The 21,556-nt window shown below is 52.2% G+C and overlaps 1 protein-coding gene across 9 annotated transcripts in view; it reads left to right on the top strand.

Moving 5' to 3' along the window:
* Window positions 1–21,556, top strand: part of SHANK3 (SH3 and multiple ankyrin repeat domains 3) — a 329,535-nt gene that overhangs the window by 178,198 nt on the left and 129,781 nt on the right. For all 9 annotated transcript variants that reach the window (XM_062625226.1, XM_062625229.1, XM_062625228.1 and 6 more), the window contains one exon: window positions 15,672–15,785. In XM_062625226.1, coding sequence (XP_062481210.1) covers window positions 15,672–15,785 — 114 coding nt within the window. The remainder of the gene's footprint in view (window positions 1–15,671; window positions 15,786–21,556) is intronic.

Consider the following 21,556-nt stretch of genomic DNA (forward strand, 5'->3'; position numbering starts at 1 on the left):
TCACACACATTGGCTCAGGTTTCCCTGCACCATGGCTGTAGCAGTGGCTGGGACGGGGAATGTCCCTGCTGTCCAGTGCATGTGGGTGGCAGGTGCTGATGGTTCATGTGGGCAGCAGAGCGGCCGGAGCCCCTCCAGCATCCTGTGGATGCCCTCGGGACAGGCTTTGGCTCCTGTCCTGTGGTCGCTGCACTGCTGGGGCTGCCCCGGGTGTTTGGGGTACCAGGGGAGGAAGGATCTCCGCCCCCTGAGCCAGAGGAATCTGTGGTGGGAGTTGCTGGGTGCAAGGGTGCCTGCTCTGGGTGTCAGGCACAGGGCAAGGTGAGCTGAGCATGGGCTGCAGGAGGGACCACAGCAGTCACCTTTCAGCCCACTCCGTCTGGGTCAGGGCTGCTCCCATCCCACATCCTGAATCTGCTGCCGGGTACCAGGTTCTCAAGCTCTGCTGAGGCTGAAAGCCCTTATTAACATTTTGGGAATATGTTCATTCCTTTCCTTTCCTTTTCCAACCTGCAGCTTTGATTGGCACTATTTTTTACAATAAATGCTTAATTAAAGGCGTAATGACTGTCTAATGATTGTATTAAAAGCAAGATGATTATAAAAATCAGCTCAGCAGCTGGAGGCTGCAGGGCTGGAATAGCTTGGGGCAGGAGTTGGTGTAGTGGAGGATGTGCTCACAGTGGATTATATACAGCATCTCTGCGGACCCCGAGCCCACAGCACCTCATTCCACATGCTGTAGGACATGCTGGAGGAATACCTTCTGCCTGAAGGGACTGGAGCCTGAGCCAGCAGGAGGTGGGGAGAGGCAGGTGTGCTCTTGTTGCCTGCTACTGGGGTGGCTGCAGATGAGGAGCAGAGCTCTGGCATGGAGGAAGCTACGCCTGCTCCTGCGCTGCTGCAGCCGCGGCTCTCTGTGTGCTTCAAGCCCCACCGCCTGGAGAGCTGGGTTCAGGATGGGTCCCTGTCTGCAGAGTGCACCGTGGGCTGGTCCAGCACAAGGAGCCTGAAGCTCTGGATGAGGCCATGGCTGAGCACGTGGCTCCTCGGGCACAGGGACCCTGCTCCCAGCCAGGATGAGCCGTGGCAGCTCAGGGCCGGGTTGCCGAGAGCAAACCAGGCTCCTTCCAGCCTCTGCTCCTGTGCTGGTGTCACACACGGTGGGTGTGTGGCCACACCAGGTCCTTCCCTGCCCAGTCGCTCCCTGCGCACACAGACCTTGTTCCTGAGGAGTGGTGGGCGTGAAACGTGGCAGTGGGGGACATTGGCCAGCCTTGTGGTGTGTCCTCGTAGCACTGATGAGCGCAATGTGCAGGGGGAGCATGACAAACCCTTGCAGAGCATGTCTTCTGTTGGAGCATGTGTTGTGCTGCAGGCGGGTGCTGGCCAAGGGTGGTGTGTTCTGCTCTCATCGCTGTCCTACGGGCTCCTACCCTTCCCTTCTCATGGCTCTCAGGTGGATCCCATCTGCTCCTGGAGACTTTTCGTGTCCCCAGGCCTTCAGCTTAATTGCTTTTACCTGCCTGCGTCTGAAGGTGCCAGGCAGGTTCCAATGTCACTGGTGGCAGATGGTGCAGGCAAGAGTGGTCTGAGCTCCCTCTGCAGTGCCAGCTCCCTCCTGTGCCCTTTCCTCAGGCCGTGTCCCCGTTCATCCGCAGTGATCTCATTTCCTATACTGCTGTACTCGAGTCCTGCACCACCTTGGACCTCCTGGACCCAGCTGTGCCTCTGTTCCTCCATGGGAGCTGGAGCCCCAGGCGTAAGGTGATGGGGAAGGGGCAGGTTCGAAAGTGCCCCTCAGCCCAGGCTGTTACTGTGCTGGCCCCAGGAGCCTGTGTGCAAAGCCCAAAGTGGCAGGTTTAAACAGCAGCATTCCCTGTCCTCATCCCTGTCCATCAAACCAGCAGTTCCATGGGATCACTGGGGGCTGCAGTTTGAGCAAGCCAAGGCACAAGGCTGTGTTGGACATTTGATACACTACACTGGGGCTTTCTGTGCCCAGAGCTAATGGGATCTCAAAGCCTGCTGTGGTGTGATGGTCATTTCCAACTCTTAAATTCTTAGTGAGGCAATTCAAAAGCAGATTCAGGTCTCTTACGTGTGGTCTGAACATTTCTCTTACTTGCTCTCGTAGCCCATACTGTGATTCAAGGGAAGAGAAGCTCAAAGGGGCGGGAATTCTCCAGTCTTTATTAATTTATAATCTTCTTTATTTGAGAGAGAAACATTATTCTGATGCAAGAGGAAACTTGCGCAGAGACTGCAGCTCTCCTTTAATTGGTCATTTCCACTGATGGGTTGTTGGTCAAGATCTCTACCAGCCACCAAGTTTAATCTGTCTCTGGTCATAGAGAGCATTTGCAAACTCAGCAGAGGTAAATAAAGGACCAGAGAGCCCACCAGCTTCCACCAATCCACATGGAGAGCTGGCAGGTTTGTGGCAGGGGATCTGAAGACTCTGAGCTAACGCTTTGTGTGGGAATTCTTTCTGGAGTAATTTGTTATAATGTTATGAAGAAAACGTCATATTTGGGTGAGAGAAGTCCACTTACTCTGCTTTGAGACTTTTTTATCCCCATATACTAGTACAGGTAGGGGAAATAGCTGTGATTGGAGAATGCCAGATGGCCCTTGCGGAGAGCAGTCACACGGACCCTGTTTGGATGGGAATGACTGGAGGCTGTTGTAGGAAGCTCTGGGCACACTTACGTCCTGGTGTAACTGCATTTGAGCTGCTTGGTTGTTGGTGAAGTGCTCTGAACACCAGCGCTGGACTCCCTTAGGGGCGGTGCTGAGGAAGAGTCTGGCTGCAGAGAGCATGTTAGATCCAGGTGAGACCATTGGGGTGAGGGCTTCTAAGGCAGGTAGCACTTCTACAGCAGGAACTAATGCAGAGTGCCTCTGGTAGGGAGAATTACACACGTGCAAAGGGCTGGGAGAGGATCCAGCCTCAGGATGTGTGCAGAACTTCCCACTGGAGAGCAGAATGGTTTCCTGGATGCATCAGAATCCCACTGGAGTGTGCTTTGCTCCTGGGCAGTGGGGGGGTGGCTCATTGTGCATGGCTCTGAGGTGGGTTTGAGGTCTGTGTCAGTGCAGGTGTGTTCAGTGGGTGCGGGATGTGTCTGTGGAGTGGCAGGTGCCTAATCCAGGCCTGACTGACAGGAGGACTCTGTTTCGTGTTGCATGCGGGCTCCGCCTTCTCCTCCGTTGTCAATGAAGGAGCCAGTGGTGTCTGATGAAGGTGTCATTAGTGAAGGTGTCTGAAGGCTTGTTCAAGTGTAACCAGGGTATTTCAATGAAGGTGATGAGGCTGATGGACAAACCACTTTTTAAGTCCATCTGGGGGCCCCATGTGAATCTTTCCTATTTTCCCTGATACTGCCAAGTTGTCTCTCCTTCATTTTTTATTAATAAGCCCAAGTGAGATGTGTCGTTGTGCTGACAGGACCCTGCACCATCTGCCAGATGGATGCTACACACTAGGTTTATTAATGAAATGGGGCATTTAAAAATCCACTTTGCTAATTGCACTTTAGGTTTGTAACAGATCCAGCAGTTGAGCAGAGTGAAGAGTGGGGCCCTTGTGGCACACACCGGGGGGGGACTGGCTCTATAAGCGCCTTGGAGTTTTAGAGCTTCACCCACCAGGGATCTGGGAAGTTCACCAGACTGGAGAGGCTCCCAGCTGTGGGGGTCAGGAAGGCTGTAGCCTCATAGTGCTGCTACTAGAGACTACACCTTCCCAGGTCTGACATCCCTGAGACCTGCATGGCACAGCGGGTGGGCTGCTTCTGGGGTGAGGATCCTGCTGACAGTGGCTCACAAACACTCCTGGGATTTGGGTATCAAGAGTGTGAGTAGTTGTGCACTAGAGAACATGCTGCCTGTGTGCGATATGTGAATACAAGACTGGGCAGTGTGCTCAGGTGTTGAGACGAGCTGGGAGTTTGCAGAAGGGTTGGAAGCCATGTGAAGCTTTATGTTGCTTGGCTTACTTCCAGTTTAGATATGGCTCAGTACAGACATAGCAAATTGAATGGAAAGGAGGAGAAACCTGTCCTGGCGTGGGAGCACAGTAATAGGAAGGAACTGAGAGCCTGATGAGCTCTGGAGCTGAGTGAAGGTCACAGAGCGATGCTGCTGCTCAGATGAGGGACTTGACCAAAAAATGGGTCAGTTGCTGGTGATTTCTCTGAGCTCAGCAGCAGTGATTTAGAGCTGACACTGGGCAGAACTTGCTGCTGCAGATTCTGGCACCTTCTCTTTTTCTGGGTCCCCAGTGCAGCACTAGCTCAGAGGTGAAAAACGTGAAGGTGAAGAGCATGGTTGAGATGCCACATCATCTCCATGTTGGCCTACCAAACAGATTTGAGTGCTCTGTACAATACCCAGGTAACAGGAGAGATTGTCCCGGACATGGAGTTGTGCAAGTTGAGGCAGCATTTGCTTGTTTGCTGGTACACAGCCAAGAGACTTGTGTACCCTGTTCCTCTGGACTTGACCTTGGGTTGTACCTATGTGCTGGTGGTGTTTCCAGGTGTGCATCCAGTCTTGCAGTGCGGTCAGAGTAGCTGTGTTTTGCTGTTTTTCTCTCTGGACTTTGTCTTTGCTTGTGCCAGGTCTTCCTGGCTCTGCTGGGGTAGGATTGACTGGGACAGGATCCTAGCAATGCAGGCAAGTTGATGGCTTCAGCCACACTTGGCAGCTGCATATTGGAACTGCAAGTGGTCCTGCTTGCTGGGATTTAGGAAGTCCTGTGGCATATGGAAAGCAATAGTGCTGGTAGCAAAAGGGTCCTGGATGATCATCATCATGGGTTACCAAGCACTGCAGATATGCCAGTTAGAATCCCAGACTGGTTTGGGTTGGAAGGGACCTTAAAGCTCCTCCAGCTCCAACCCCTGCCACAGGCAGGGACCCCTTCCACTAGAGCAGCTTGCTCCAAGCCCCTGTGTCCAACCTGGCCTTGAACACTGCCAGGGATGGGGCAGCCACAGCTTCTCTGGGCACCCTGTGCCAGCGCCTCAGCACCCTCACAGGGAAGAGCTTCTGCCTAAGAGCTCATCTCAGTCTCCCCTCTGGCAGGTTCAAGCCATTCCCCTTGGCCTGTCCCTACAGGCCCTTGTCCCAAGCCCCTCTCCAGGTTTCCTGCAGCCCCTTTAGGCACTGGAGGGAGACTTGTAGTCACGTATCAGGTTTGAGAGAAACACAGACTTTCTGTGCTGTTCTGCCTCACTGCTGAGGGCATCTTTCATGGTCAGGGTGGCTTTGGGATGTCCTTTCCACCAGAGTGGCCAAGGAGGGTCCCTGAATCCTGGCTCTGATGCCCCTCGCTGGGGTCAGTGCAGGTCTCTGCTGCTGTTGCATGATGTTATCTGCAGGGTTTGGGTGAGCCTCATCACAAGGGTTGGGAGTCTCTGGACTCAGATTCTATTCCTGTCCTCAGATGGCTTCCTGATAGTCATCTCATAGGGAAACCAGGCAGAACAGATTTGTCCCTTGTTTGTAGCTCAGGACATAAGATGGGAATTCCAGTGTTTTTCTGCCCCTTGGGAGCTGAAGTTAAATGAACTTGTTACTTAGGAATGTGGCCGTGATGGCTCCTGAGGACACAGCAAACCCCACACACGGCAGTGCTGAGATCCAGGTGAGGCCTGAGGAGGTGACGGGGACCTGCAGGGGATTGGAATTGATGGGAATGCATCACAGTGCCCAGGTCAGTGAAGGAAAGGGCAAGTCTGAGCAGTGCCAGAGGTGCCTGCAGGGAGCCAGGATGAGCAGGTTTGTGCTGGAGCGGCACAGGGAGCACCAGGGCGGTCCCGAGTCACTGATGGTGATGCTTTGCTGGGAGTGCTGGAAGCAGCACTCATCCCTGCCCAGGAGTCGGGATTTGGGGACATCATTAGAGCAGGTGGGAAGCCTGGGCTGGGAGCTGAGCTTGAGGGACCTCAGCAGAGTTCACTGTGGGAGTGCGAAGGGGAGATGAGCAGAGCTGTGGGAAGGGTTGATTCCAGGAAGCCTGTCAGAAATGGAACTGAGGGTGTTCCATGCTGGGAAGAAGGGCCCACAGAGGCTTCCTTGGCACATGCCAGGTTGTTACTTCTCTTCATGCATTAACTTGTCCCAAGCACAGCAGAATCTGAACTGGAAGTCACGTCCGCACACAGTAGGAGCTATGCTGATGTCACCAGGGTCCTTTCAGCTTCTCATCAGGTGTTTCTCAGCGCTGGTCTGAGACAGGGGAGGACAGGGCTCACATGTGCTTGGCTGTGGAATAGCTTGTCCATTTGATTTCAGTGTCCTGGAGCAGATAATGGAGATGGATGCAGTAAGTTATGAACTTCTGACTCTGTGTCATTAGCTCTGGGGTGACAAGAGTGCAAATGGGACCTCCCGACGCAAGAGCTGGCCAGTGTGTAGGATTTGGGCCGCAGCTGTGCTGTGCACCCTTTCTGGTGTCTTCATCTGGGAACAGAGGTGGTCAATGGATGGCTGTGTTGGAGAAAACCTCTGTGGCACCACTGCTGTAAGTGCAGTGAGGGTCCCAGGGTGGGCTCTGTTCTCCTTTACACTGTGTGCCAGACCTTCACACACGGCTCATGGGTGACCCCACAGGTAGCCCTTCGGAGGAAACTTTCCAGGGCATGTTCCCTGCAGCCCAGGTGGATCCAAGTCTTCCAGCTCTCATATCTCCTTGTAGTACTGGCTTTAGGCAGGGATAACAACCAAAATGTTACAAGGTACCACTGACTGCAAAGGCCAAAGTGGTCTGTGGGCAGATCAGGTCCAAGCTGAGTCTGTGCAGATGCAGGTAGATGGTTTGTGCAGATGCAGGTAGATGGCTGGTGCAGATGCAGGTGGATGGCTGGTGCAGATGCAGGTGGATGGGTTGTGCAGATGTAGGTAGATGGGTTGTGCAGATGTAGGTAGATGGGTTGTGCAGATGCAGGTAGATGGTTTGTGCAGATGCAGGTGGATGGGTTGTGCAGATGCAGGTGGATGGCTGGTGCAGATGCAGGTGGATGGCTTGTGCAGATGCAGGTGGATGGCTTGTGCAGATGCAGGTGGATCGTGGTGCAGATGCAGGTAGATGGTTTGTGCAGATGCAGGTAGATGGTTTGTGCAGATGCAGGTGGATGGGTTGTGCAGATGTAGGTAGATGGGTTGTGCAGATGTAGGTAGATGGGTTGTGCAGATGCAGGTAGATGGTTTGTGCAGATGCAGGTGGATGGGTTGTGCAGATGCAGGTGGATGGCTGGTGCAGATGCAGGTGGATGGCTTGTGCAGATGCAGGTGGATGGCTTGTGCAGATGCAGGTGGATCGTGGTGCAGATGCAGGTAGATGGTTTGTGCAGATGCAGGTAGATGGTTTGTGCAGATGCAGGTGGATGGCTGGTGCAGATGCAGGTGGATGGGTTGTGCAGATGGGTTGTGCAGATGTAGGTGGATGGGTTGTGCAGATGCAGGTAGATGGGTTGTGCAGATGCAGCTAGATGGTTTGTGCAGATGCAGGTGGATGGGTGGTGCAGATGTAGGTGGATGGGTTGTGCAGATGTAGGTAGATGGTTTGTGCAGATGTAGGTAGATGGTTTGTGCAGATGCAGGTGGATGGGTTGTGCAGATGTAGGTAGATGGTTTGTGCAGATGCAGGTGGATGGGTTGTGCAGATGCAGGTAGATGGGTTGTGCAGATGTAGGTGGATGGGTTGTGCAGATGCAGGTGGATGGGTTGTGCAGATGCAGGTGGATGGCTTGTGCAGATGTAGGTGGATGGCTTGTGCAAATGCAGGTGGATCGTGGTGCAGATGTAGGTGGATGGGTTGTGCAGATGTAGGTGGATGGGTTGTGCAGATGTAGGTAGATGGTTTGTGCAGATGTAGGTAGATGGGTTGTGCAGATGCAGGTGGATGGGTTGTGCAGATGCAGGTGGATGGCTTGTGCAGATGCAGGTGGATCGTGGTGCAGATGCAGGTAGATGGTTTGTGCAGATGCAGGTAGATGGTTTGTGCAGATGCAGGTAGATGGTTTGTGCAGATGCAGGTGGATGGCTGGTGCAGATGCAGGTGGATGGCTTGTGCAGATGCAGGTGGATGGCTTGTGCAGATGCAGGTGGATGGGTTGTGCAGATGCAGGTGGATGGGTTGTGCAGATGTAGGTGGATAGGTTGTGCAGATGTAGGTGGATGGGTTGTGCAGATGTAGGTAGATGGTTTGTGCAGATGCAGGTGGATGGGTGGTGCAGATGCAGGTGGATGGGTTGTGCAGATGCAGGTGGATGGGTGGTGCAGATGCAGGTGGATGGGTCATGCAGCTTCTCAAGGAAGACCTGGAATGGGAGCACTCTGCAGGCTGTGCTGCATTCCAAGCACGGTACCATCATGACTCACCACAGAGAAGCTGGGAGGACAAATATGGTGGGGCAACCTCTGACGATGAAGAGAGATCTTGTGTTCCTCAGAGCAAGATGGTACCATGCCTCATGCGCAGACACCACGGGAGCTGGGCCAGTGGCTGCTGCATCCTCAGGGATCCCTGCGCTAACAGAGCAGGAGAGGGAAGTTGTCTGCGAGACAGAAAGAAGATCCTGCTTGAGCAGTGAATGAGACAAGGTTTGGCCTGAGCCGAGCCCATGAGTAAATGAGCAGTTTGGGTGCTGGGAGTGACAGTTCTGATAGGGAGGAAGCAGGAACAAATCAAAGTCGGGAAAACCTGTACCTGGGGGCCTGTGTAAAAAGGCAGCTCTGGGATTACTGTGGAAAGGAGCATCCATCCTTGTGCAGGGACTCTAGAAGGGGAAACCCACAACCGCCAGCAGTTATTTCTTTCCTTTTTTCCTTTTTCATGTTTTCATTTCTTTTGGCCTTGGAACCTGTGAAGCGGAGACCAGGAGCTTTGAGAGGAACAGAGGGGGTAGCAACCAGCTAAAGAGTTGTGCGGTCCCAGCCGCCCGGGATGCTGTTAGCCCACGTGAAAGGCACATCTTGGTGGCATCTGGAGTTCTGACAGGCTGAATGCCTCCTTTGTGGTGTGCAACAAAGGGGCAGGACTAGATCCTGGAACTGCAGGTTGTAGAGTCAAAGAGCTGCAAAGCAAGTATGGGGTGTAGAGAAGTGGTCTTGAAGAGCTGACACTGCTAAGGTGGTTCTGTGTGTAGGCTTTAAGGGTTAAATGGGGCTGAAATGAATAGAAGGAGCACAAAGGAAAACAGTCTTTGGTGAGGACAGCTGCTTTGTCATCTGCAGCTGGCTGGGGTCCATGAGCATCACCTCAGTAGGGAATTTTCCACAAGACCTGAAGGATGCTACATTGGATTCTCCAAAGGAGAAGTTTGCAGGTACAGTGAAGCGTGTAGGTAGCAGCATAAAATGGTCTGGAAGACATGTTTATGATGAGTGAGAGCTGTGATTGAAGTGAGGGAAAGAAGGGGCAGGTCCATGGTAACACAGCTGGGGAAGGTGGATTTGTGCCTCACAGGGGAAGGGTAGGAATGTCTACATTTGGTGTGAGAGTGGGGAGAGAGCCAGTGAGGGAATCCTCCGGAGTGGCTGGGAGAATGCCCATAGGATTTCAGCAGCTTCTGTGGGCTTTTCCCCCAGGGCCCTGCAGCAGGAGGCTGAGGGGTTCTTGCAGGCAAACCCAACCGAGAACGTGGTCACTTGGCTGCTTTGGGGCCATGGAGCACAGTGCGGCACAGCAGGGCACGGGGAGGTGGCAGCGGGACCTGACTGGGATGCAGAGTGCCCTGCCTGTGACTTCCTCAGTAGAGGAATTTATCCCCAGCGTGTCTTGTTTGTTAATAGCTTCAAGGCATATTTAAGCGCTTTGGCTGCGCATCCCAACCTGAGTCAGGATTTGCCTCATTACCGTGTTTACAGCTCTTCAAATTACCAGTGACCTTCAGAGCTGGTGGTTGTATGAGTCTCCAGCTGGCCCCAGTGATTTGTAGGCCTCAGCAGACCATTTATTTCTCTCCTCGTGTCAGTGCTAGCTTTTTCTTGACCGCTGTGGATTTCCTGTGTAAGGCCCCCATGGAAGAGCAGGGCTGTCCCGGGGAGCTGGGTTCATGGGGCATTCTGAGCCTGGAGCTGAAGAAGAGTGTGACTTTGCAGAAGAAAATCACAGAACCATCACAGGATCGTAGAATGCTTTGTGTTGAAGGGATGTTAAAGCTCGTCCAGCTCCAACCCCTGCCACGGGCAGGGACACCTTCCGCTAGAGCAGCTTGCTCCAAGCCCCGTCCAGCCTCGCCTTGGACACTTTTGGAGTGACTTGTCAGGAGAGACTGCTGAAAGGCAGCATCCATGCGCCGAGCCAGGCCCTGCTTAAGTCCTGCTGAATGCAAGCTGGTGCTCTGAGCGTGGTCCTGTCAGCTTGGCAAACATGAACTGCTGTAGCCTCAGAGCTCCTTGGCACCCATCTGCTCCTCTCCCTGGCAGCCCAAAGCTCAGGCTCTCTGTACCTCATTTCTGATGAAGTGTGTGTTTGTACAGCAAGAAGGGTTTGAATGAGCTGACTAGGCTGAGGTACCCACCTTCACCTCAGCCTTCACTGGCAAGAGCAGGCTTCAGCAATCCCAGGTCCCTGGGATAGAAACTGAAACAGGGGAGGTTCAGGTTAGATATAAGGAAGAAGCTCTTCCCTGTGAGGGTGCTGAGGCACTGGAACAGGTTGGCCAAAGAAGTGGTGAATGCCCCATCGCTGGCAGTGTTCAAGGCCAGGTTGGACAGAGCCTTGGGTGATATGGTTTAGTGTGAGGCGTCCCTGCCCGTTGCAGGGGGTTGGAACTGGATGATCTTGAGGTCCTTTCCAACCCAAACCGTTGTGTGATTCTATAGGCCATGGCAAGGTAGACATAGCTCAGTGGAGGAGGATCAGTTTAGGGAACATTCAGAGTGGACATACGTGAGTCCGTGGCCTGATGAGATGCACCACTGAATGCTGAAGGAGCTGCCTGATGGCTTTGCCAGGCCACTCTCCATCATCTCTGAGAGGTTGTGGTGGTCAGGAGAGGTTCCTGATGACTGGAAGAAAGCAAATGTCTCTCCTGATTTCCAGAAGAGCAAGGCTGAGGTGTGGCGAACTCCAGGCTGGTCAATGTCACCTTGATCCCTGGGAAGGTGGTGGAGCAACTAACCCTGGAAACATTTTCCAAAGACACGAAGGGCAGGATGGTGGTAGGGAGTAGCCAGCCGGGATTTGTGAAGGGGAAATCCTGCTTAACTAAGCTGATAGCCTTCTCCAGTGAGGTGGCTGCTTGTTGGATGAGGGGAGAGCCATGGTTGTTGCTGATTTTGAGCAAAGGTTTTGTATTGTGCCAGGTAACATCCTTAGAGACAAGACAGTGAAATATGGACAACTTCAGATGTTCCCTTTCATTAGAACAGCCTCAGTTTGCTGTTACCTTAAAATATGTATTCAGGTTGATGGCAGACAGGCTGCAACCTCGGTCCTTCCAACCCTCCAAAGCAGCAAATCTGGAGAAGGAGCCCTGTGTGACCGAAGAGCCAAGCGTAGCAGGCAAGAACAGAAGGCTCTGGAGAGCTGGATGAGCTCTGCTCCACGAAGGGCTGCTTTGGAAGCTGGAAACACAAAGTACTAGAAAAGAGAAATTTTCGACTGGGAAGTGTTAGCAGAGCTTCTAAAGCTTGGATGAGAGCAATGGGAAATAAGGTACGGGATTTGGGTCTGTTCCAAGCTGTGACTGCATCATAACCTTTGGAGAGCAGGAGCATTTGCATCTCAAAAAAGATCTAGAGAAGAGACTGAAATGAGTCTCCTGTTTGGCTTGTAAATCAGGCTGCCTTGTTTGTTTGCTTTTCCCTTGCTTCCGATAGGACTAATGCCTCCATACAGGCAATCGTGAAGTTCCTGTTCTCTGGGAATTCGCTGTGTCTGGCATCTTGCAGTGCTTAATCTGTTGGTAACTTTAATGTTTGGATGTAGCTGGGAATGACACATGGGCACTGTGGTGATGGGCACAGGGATAAATCCAGGAGTGCTGTCTGTGGAGGGCTGGGAGGGAGCTGGATTGGGAAGGTGCTGTACATGGTAGTATGGATGTGCCTGTGCCTTCTGCCAGTCGGGATATCGAATACCACCGTCATTCCACCCAGTACGAGGAATTCCAGCCTGGCAGTGGGGCCATGCTCCATGTCTGGGGCAAGGTGTGCTGCTCTGTCCCTGAGCTGAAAGTCCCCTAAATCTGCCAACGGGGACTTAAGCCTTATGTTGTGTTCCCACTGCTGGCACTGCCCAGGAAGGGCAGATCAGAGTGCCCTGCCAGGGCGGGTGGTGGACGGGCCCCGGAGACCCCGGCCTCAAGGGACGTACCGAGAGCACATGGATCCCTGCGCAGTCGGTGCTGCTGGTGTGTTGGGTCAGAACGGGAAAAGAGGAAGGAAACCGTTTCCCTGAGAGATTTCATGCTGGAAGGCAGCGCTGCACTGGTGAGGAGAGCTGATTGTGCGGGGGGTTGTGTAGAGATTACCAGCTGGGGCACAGAGCAGTGCAGCCAACACACATGGAGCCCAGTGCGGAAAGGAGGGACCCCGGGAGGAGCAGGGGAAGGATGCAGGGGACAGGCAGCAGGGACATCCAGAGAGCGGAATCAGCCTCCACAGCCCCTCGTGGCATTCAGGGCAGATGCCTCACCGTGGTTCAGCTGTAGGTGGACATGGCCACATGGGGAGGTGGTCTGAGAGGACGTCTTGGGGAGTGGGGCTCACCCTTCAAACCAGGCATCTCTGTGCTCTGCAGAGGGCCCAGCCAGTTCTGAGGTGATGGGTACAAAGTGAGGTGGTGGGGATACTGGGAATTGTGCCGAATCCTTGTTCTGTGGTGAAGATGCGCAGTAGCTGCTCTGACACCACAAACAGCCAGAGAGTACGTGTATAGCCTTGAGGTACAAATCTCATGATTATCAAAGAGTTTATCTTGAGAGCTGTTCCTCCTGAGGACCAAAATGTGGTCTCTGGGGACAGCATCGTACCAGTGGTCTCTGCTTGGTGGTTTCTTGTATCTAGAGCTGAAGAGCACTGAGCAGCTCTGCTCCTGCCAGGCTGCAGTGCAGCTTTAGGACAAGCAGACCATAAGGTTTCCCTGTGCTTGCTGGTTGCCTCGTAACTGTCAGCCCATTGCCAAAGAGCCTTTTTGGTAATCGGCCGCAGGAGGTTCCTCATCTTCTATAGGCCCTGCAGGATGGTCGGGGGAAGCATCCAGCAGCCTCCAAGGTCACTGCCCTTGTGCTGGGCCAGGTCCCAAGGCTTGTGTGTGAACCTGCCGCCTGTGGGAGGAGCAGCTCGTGCTGTCACTGCTACATTCACTCCAGAGCGTTTCTGATGCAGGCGAGCTTAAGTTATGGTTACAAAGTTGGAGAAACAGCCCTAGGGAAAGCACAAGATAAGATGATTCAAGTTTAAACTAGAGCCAGCGTCAGCCTTTTCTTGTTGCCTGTTGCCCAGGGATTTGCTGAGGAGCTGAAGAACCCAGTGCGTGTGTCCCCTCTGTTCTGTGGGGCTTTACAATGGCTCCCGAAGTTTCAAAGCAAGTCCCAAGAACACCCACGTCTCTGTGCTAGTCAGGGGGATCTCTTGATGTGCTGGGCTTGGTTTTAAGAGCTTGTGATCCAGCTGATGCTGAGGGAATGCATGTGAGATCACTGAGAGCAGGAACCCGGGATGCTGACTCTGCTGGTTTCTGTCAGGATGTCAAATGAATTGCTGTTCTGGATGCCACAATGTAGTGTTTTCTGAAGGATGTGTCAAGAGCTTATCACTTTGGGGTGATGTGCAGCACTTTCTCTTGATCTTTATAGACTTCATCTAACACAGGAATTCAGAGTCTGTTCCATAAACCACTGAGTTACAAAGGGTTAGGGAAGTGTTGTGAGCCACATTAACCTGAGAACATGTAACTGCTCCTCTCCCACTTCCTTGGATCAGGATGCTGCAGTTCATTGGCCTTGCAAATGCTTGAATTCAAGTGGGAAGTGCACATCAGCCATTCCGTGGATAAAATGGGGGTAATATCTGGGCACCCTGGGTGTGAGCTATAAATGGGAAACTTCCAGAAAGATCAGTAACAATTCTCACATCCCTCTTCCTCTTGCACTGTTGCATTGTTGCTATGCTCTGGCAGTGACAGTCTTTTTCTCTGTTGCTGTAGGAAATGGAATGGTCACATCTGATTCATTTTACATATCCCAGACCAATCCAGATCTTTCTTGCAGGGCTGCTGGCCTTAGAGTGGGGAATTGGAGCAATCCCAGGCACAGCTACAGGTTGGGCAGAGAAGAGATTCACAGCAGCCCTGCGGAGAAGGACTTGGGGGTGCTGGTGGATGAGAAAATGAACATGAGCCAGCTTCAGTGTGCGCTCGCAGCCCAGAAAACCAACTGGTCAAAGGAGATGATCCTGCCCCTCTGCTCTGCTCTCGTGAGACCTCACCTGGAGCGTTGTGTGCAGTTCTGGTGTCCTCAACATAAAAAGGACATGGAACTGTTGGAACAAGTCCAGAGGAGGCCACGAGGATGACTGGGGACTGGAGCACCTCCTGTATGAAGACAGGCTGAGAAAGCTGAGGCTGTGAATGCTCCATCCCTGGCAGTGTTCAAGGCCATGTTGGACGAAGCCTTGGGTGAGATGGTTTAGTGTGAGGTGTCCCTGCCCATGGCAGGGGGGTTGGAACTGGATGATGTTAAGGTCCTTTCCAACCCTAGCTATTCTATGATTCTATAATTTTATGAATCCAGTTGCAGGGAGCTGGAGATGGCAGCTTACATCAGGCTGGTTTTCCCAACAAACCTCAGGGTGCTTTGTAACCTGGGCCTGTGCTGGGGGCTCTGGTTCTTTCTGTGGGTGCAATAAGAAGTGCTGGTTTCTCTGTAGCTCCTCAGCAGTTTCTCCTGGCTCCCTGATGCTGTCCTCTCCAGCAGCAGTTGGTGAGGAACTCAAGCTGATGGTCCCTGGTTTAATGAGGATGCTCCTGATGCGATTCCCCGTTAAAGTCTCCTTGACTCTGAATTCATTTAATCTTCAGAGCACATTTCAAGATTTCCTCTGTGTTTTTCTAAGCTTTGAGCATCTAAAACCAAGGCTTAATGGGTTGGGAGAGTTTTGCTGTGGCAGGGAAGTGCTTTCCTGTTTGCTGTGTCATTTGGAGTGAAACAGCTCTTGGATTTTTCAACACAGGCCAGCCAGGATTCCCCATTCTCAGTGACTTGTGTTATTGCCTTGGCCAGTTTCTTTCTCTCTTGGCCTCGCTTTGGTCATGGGGCTGACTTCTCTGCTGCTCTGAGGGTCTCAGCACCTAACAGTCAGTGGCAGGTTTCCAGGAACTGGTGTTACCAAAGCCTATGCTGTGGCTGGGTCCCCCTTAACAACTCTTCGTACAAAGAAGGATGCTGCCAACTCATTGTTTCATTTTCACAGCACGTGGCTGCATGAAGGCCATTGACTACACTGTCTCTCTTCTGGACATGGGTGAAGGAAGCTTTTAAAGGTGCTTATCGAGGTGCTTTCTTCCTCCAGAGCACGCCTGACCCCAGGCAGAGGTTCCATGCTGTGCTCTTCGTGTTTCCACTGTGTTAACACTGTACAATGGTCATTCCAGCGTTCCCCTTCCCCGGGAGCCTGCTCATTTTCACATGCCTGTTTCTTTCTCCCCACAGTGCTGAGCATTGGTGAAGGTGGCTTTTGGGAAGGAACCGTGAAGGGCAGGACTGGCTGGTTCCCGGCAGAATGTGTTGAGGAGGTGCAGATGCGACAGTATGATTCCCGGCAAGGTAAGCTGCTCCAGCAGCAGTGTCCCTCAGCACTGGGAGCTGTTGATTATAAATTGCCAGCAGTCTCCGAGTTTGCCCTTTCTTTGCGATGGGTGCAGCTGAAGAATTGTATCTCCAGGTGTTAGTTTCTGTTACTGGGTGCATTAGCATCCAGCAGCGGACATGCTGATCCACGGTAAGTGTGTGGTGCTGTTGTGAGAAGAGCACTCAGGATCCCTTTAGTGGAGATCACTGCAATGGCTGGTCTTACGGAGGTGATGATGAGTGGTGGAGCAAGAGACTTTCTCTTGACCTAAACCCCCAACCCCACATTATGTTTTGGGGGACTTCCAAAGGAAGCAGTGGTTTGCACGTGTTTGTTCTGGTCCAACAGAAGCATTAAAAGTGGCCGTAACTCAGCCCCAGCCCTCCTGACACTCCACCACCCAACAGGAATTTGCTGTTCCCTGAGGACAGGGGTGTCAGGAGGAGCTGCACGTTGCATGTGCCAACAAAGTGGTGCTCTTGGACGTCACCACGACTGAATGGGTCTCCTGCTGTTGTGGGGCATATCCCACAGCTTGCCCCTTAGCACCAGGAGTTGCTGGGCAGCGTTCCTCCCCCAGCCTGAGCATGGAGTGGGAAATGCTTCCAGCAAGCCTAAACATGTCCTGGTGTAAAGCAGCTGAGGAGAACATCTGGATTACTGTTTTTCCAATGTATTACTTGGGAGATAAGTGGCCTTGATTTGTCACATTCACTGCAGTTCACTTTGCATAGTAAATGAGCTTTAAAATTCACACAGCTGGATTCTGGTAAGTGACAGTTGAACCTAGATTGTGAAGTTGAAACAAAGTTGTGGAAAAAGCCCTCAGTAAAATACAGGTCTCTGGGTTGCACACAACTGGTTTTAATTTGTTTCTGGAAGCCTGAACCCACTTACAGACTCTTTTCTTTGCTCTAATGCCAGTCCTTCTGGAGAGCTGTAAATGTGCAGCCTTGGGCACATCCTTTACCAGGATGACTGGAATCCAAAGTGAGCGACTAACCACGTGTGTGCTGTGATGAGTATGTGGCAGGTCGGGTGTGCTCTAGGACACTTGCACATCAGTCCCTGTGGATAAAGTATCGGGTGCCTCTGGGACCTGATCTTGTGGCCATGGAGGGTGTCATGGGAGCAGGGCTCCACCAGCAGCACCTCAAACCTGCACCCAGCAAAGCTTTTCTTCTCCCCCACCTCCCTCCCCCCGATTTGTTCAGTTCCTGGCTCTCCATCTGCAGTTCCAGCTCATGTTCCCAGTGCTCATTCTCATTCTTCCTTCAGATTAGCCCTGTATGTGCCCATCTTGCTGTGCTGGGCACCGCTGCTTTTGCCCTCCCTCCTGCATTCACTTGTGCAGCTGGGCCCATCAGAGGTGGAGCAGAAGTGTTCATGCTGATGGGAAACATTTGATGACAGTAAAGACTTGATCAGGATATTCTTCCTTTTTCAGGGATGATTAGGGCTGATGAGTTGGGAATTCCACTGAGATTCCACCTTCCCCCCTCTTGTGCTGCTTTGGAGCAGTGCTCTGGAGCCATTTCAGTGCACAGGGCTGCTTGCTCTGTCCTTTTGTGATGCTAAATGAAAAAGAGAATAGACTAATCCATATGGTTCAGAAGCCCTTCCTGTTTCTGTGAGTTCGTGCTTGCTAGGTGCTTTCTTGGAGGCTGCTCCATGTTTGGGTTGAACTGAAACTGTGCAGTGAGATGTGAAACCTGAAGCTGGAGCAGAGGCATGAGCGCTTTCCTCCAGTTGTCCATCCTGGCTGGCTCTTGGCGTGTCCTCCAGCCTGGCTTTGGCTTTGCCAACTTTTCCAGACAAAGCTTGGGCACAGCACTGAGGTACAGATGGTTTGTGGGAGGTGGTTTGAATGCCGCCACGACGCTTGGGCACGGAAGGAAGTTTCACTGTATAGACGTGGTGTTGCTCTGCCACTTCTCATCAAGATCAAAGACGGTGCCTGTTCCATCAGCTTAGGCACAGCCCAGCAGCCGGGCCGGCTCTGCACTGGTGGAAGAGTTCTGGCCTGACTGTGTTTTGCTGGGGAAGGAAACCACATCAGAGCTGTGGACATCTCCAGCTCTGTTTGTCGATGGAGGAGGGTGGCAGGGCTGCATGGCAGAGACATGACTAGACTCTTGTTGAGACAGACTGAAGGTGACTGGCGAGGGTGGGAACAGCTCAGGAAATTCGTTGTGATCTTCATTGAAATTCAGAGTGCGACTGCCAGGGTTGACATTTTGGAGCTGGTATTAGGATCTTCCTTTAACCTGCATGTATTTTCATGCTTTGAGGGAAAAGGCCATGAGCTGCATATTGATCTACCTATATGAGCCAAGTTCTTCTCCAGGGGTGCCTCTGGGTCAGCACTTCCCTCCCAGGTCCCAGCTCATAGGTGCTGCAGTGGTTCTTGGCTGTGGAGGGAGATGTTCTGTTGCTCACCTCTGTTACAAGCCCCAAGGCAGAAACCAACATTTCTCACTTCCCAGTGAGGGTCTCCTTAGATACCTCCTGCCTGTGGAACTGAAATCCTTTGGGGCCTAAACAGAGTTTCTTTGGTAAATAACTAAAACTTTCTGTATGTTCTCAGTTTATTTCTTCTGGCCCTACTGAGATCTCTGCTTTTGGCCATTTTCCCATAGAGATGATCCTTCTTGTATCATCCTGACATTCCAAGAGGAGATCTAAGTTCAATCCCATCACTTCACTATACCCTTTTATTCCTGTCTGCACCTCCTCTAACACCATGCCCTATATTTGACTGAAAGCAGTGACATTTCTAGTGGATCCAGGGAACTCATCTTTTTGTGCCTTCCCTGTGGTTGACACAGGACCAAGCTCATCAGGTGTCCCTCAGCTTTCAGTACTTGGAGGTCTGTGGGTGTAAGAACCTGCGTGTGGCTGCCGGCTGGTCTCTGGGTCCCTTATGAGTTCATGGTGTGTAGACCGGCTGCTGGGCAGTGGGGTCTCCTCGGATCCCAGCTGCAGCAGTGGTTCTGCACAGGAGTGACTTTGTCTCCCTGAGCAGAGGCACTGGTAGAGCTTTGCAGTGGAGGAACTGTGCTCTGCTTGTTGAGCAGCCACTGGGAGCTTCATTCACTCACAGAGGTGCAGTGGAGTGTCACCAGGGGATGTGACAGCTACTGGAGGTGGGCAGCACTTGTACAAGTACCTGAGAGACTCCAGATCTACCCACAGGTGATGCAGGAACATGGTCTTTCAGTGTGAAAGCATGTAGGGCTCTGATTAAAATGAAGCAGGAAAAGGTGGCCTGTCAGTGACCATTTTCCAGCACATCCAGCCCAAGTGTACGTCTACCTCCCATTCTCCTGCCTCTCTGCCTCAGCGTGTTCCCAGGGACCACGTAGTTCAGGGCCTAGAGAGCATCAGGTCACCGCGCGTGAGCTGCCTGATGTGCCTGATCAGTGATGGAAGGAGGCACATGCGGCTTGCGCTGGAGCTAAAGCCCTTTGCCTGCAGAGGTGATGCCCCAGCCCATGCCCGTGGTGGTTCCCAGTGCTGATAAGTCACCAGCTGTTTAGATACAAAGTGTTTGGAGAAGGAGCACTTGGTAAAGGACCTACCCTGCATATGGTCCCTCAGAAGTGGCTTTAAACCAAGAATGAGGGGGGTGATGGGGACAGGCTGCTGTCTGCATTGCTGGTTTTAGTCCAAGAAGAGGAAAATCAGACAGATGTTGGCATACCTTTGCCTGAAGGGACACAAGAGAGGAGCTGGTGGTCAGGTGAAAGCAGCAGGCAGGCTGCTCCCAAAGAGGCTGTCTCTTCTGCTGATGGAACTGATAGTGGCCAGTGAGGTAAGGCTCAGGTATTTGGAATACAAATGCCAGCTCAGGAGTGCAGAGGAGAAGCTGAGCCAAGTGATTTGTTCAGTCCAGCAGCTCCTAAAGGTGAGAACAGCGCAGAGGGGCATGTGTGTGCTTTAGGGAAAGGCAGAGGCAATGGTGAAGCTGAGGGTGGGAGGGGTGTGTGGTGCAGAGCCAGAGGTAGGACAAAGCCATAAACCTTTATACTGCTTTGGAAAAGGACATTGTCGGGAATCCTGGTTTTTGTATTTGGTAAAGAAGAAGAGTGTAGTGAAGTGAATGGAACTGAGCATCTTCAGTGAGCAGCCTTCCAGTATCTGAAGGGGGCCTATAGGGATGCTGGGGAGGGACTCTCCATTAGGGACAGTAGTGACAGGACAAGGGGTAATGGGTTAAAACTTAAACAGGGGAAGTTTAGGTAGGATATAAAATATAAAAAGGAAATTCTTTCCTGTGAGGGTGGTGAGGCACTGGAATGGGTTGCCCAGGGAGGTTGTGAATGCTCCATCCCTGGCAGTGTTCAAGACCAGGTTGGACAAGGCCTTGGGTGATATGATTTAGTGTAAGGTGTCCCTGCCCATGGCAGGAGGGTTGGAACTGGATGATCTTAAGGTCCTTTCCAACCCTATGATTCTATGAAGGAGAGGTGGGGATTTTGAGTGAATATTTTAAGTTGAAGCTACAAAAACTTGCCCAAAAATGTATTCCTGGCAAAAGATAAATCCTGCAGGTAGAGAATCCAAATGTGATTGTCCCCAGGCTTCCAGGAATAAGCAAAGCTCTCAAAGAACAAAGACTAGGATTCATCTGCAAAAAACCCTGTATCAGGGGATCTGAAATCATGAATGTGAGATGCAGTTTGCCAGGAACTCAGCTGAGCTAGACCTGGAGAACCCTGAGAGGAGTAATAGTAAGTTCTTCAGCTCTACAAATAAGAGTAAGGAAAGAGGATGTAGGGCTATTAAGCCACAAGAATGAGTAAGATCAAAGATAATTAGATAAAGTCCAAACTTACCAGAACAATTCCCTCTCACAAGGAGCACGATGTTGGCTGGCTTGGAAACAGCAGGACGGGTACTGCCAGCTGGAGAGAGCAGCAGCAGCAGGGCCCTGACAGCACTAAGACATCTTCATGTCCATGACCAGCTTACCTGGGATCTCCTCCCACACCACTGGTCCCTGGAGCTCTGTTTAAGCTGCAGCTTTCAGTGCCTGCCTGAAATGGGGTGAAGGGGCCCTGGTCTCCAGTTCACTTGTTGTCATGCCTGGGGCTGGCCATAGAGTCCTGATGCAGACTCCAACCCATGGACTGATTTCCCAGCTTGGTCTCAGACCTGCCTCATGACTCTGGACCTGCCTGGGGAGCATAAGACCTGGCCTTAACTGTGACCTGTGCTTGGCTTCCTGCCTTGTCTGGAGACCTGCCCCATCGCTGTGCCACTGCCTTTTGAGCTGGACCCCTGCTTGGACTTGGCCACCATCTCTGGTTGGTCCTGCTGGCCTGGCTGTGGGGTCTCGGGTTCCTGACCCACCTCCCTTAGAGAGCAGCCCCACCAAAACAATGACACCAGCATTCTGGAAAAGTAATAGGGAAAACTGCTGGCACATTAGCAAAGGTAAGGTGAGGGTGAAGCCCATGCATGGGAGTGCTCTGAGCAACCCAGTCTGAGGTGCTGTGTGTGAACTGGTTCAAGAGTGTCCAGAACAGATTTTGAAGGAAGAGGAAGGTGGGAAAAGGTGTAGGACAGAACAGTGTTTATCCAGGGACATTTTTGTGCTAAAGGAGATTGACTGACTGTGTTGACTAAGGAAATGTTCCAGCTCATTTGGATTTCAGGACAGTGTCATGTGGGAAATGGTCAGTAAAGTTGGAGGAAATGTGGGGTAGCACTGAAAATCTGTCATCTGTCACTACCTGATTAA

This window comes from Pezoporus occidentalis, unplaced genomic scaffold (genome assembly GCF_034315485.1).
Source record: "Pezoporus occidentalis ecotype Australia unplaced genomic scaffold, CSIRO_AGI_Poc_V1 ctg279, whole genome shotgun sequence".
In the NCBI taxonomy this organism is placed as follows: Eukaryota; Metazoa; Chordata; class Aves; order Psittaciformes; family Psittacidae; genus Pezoporus; species Pezoporus occidentalis.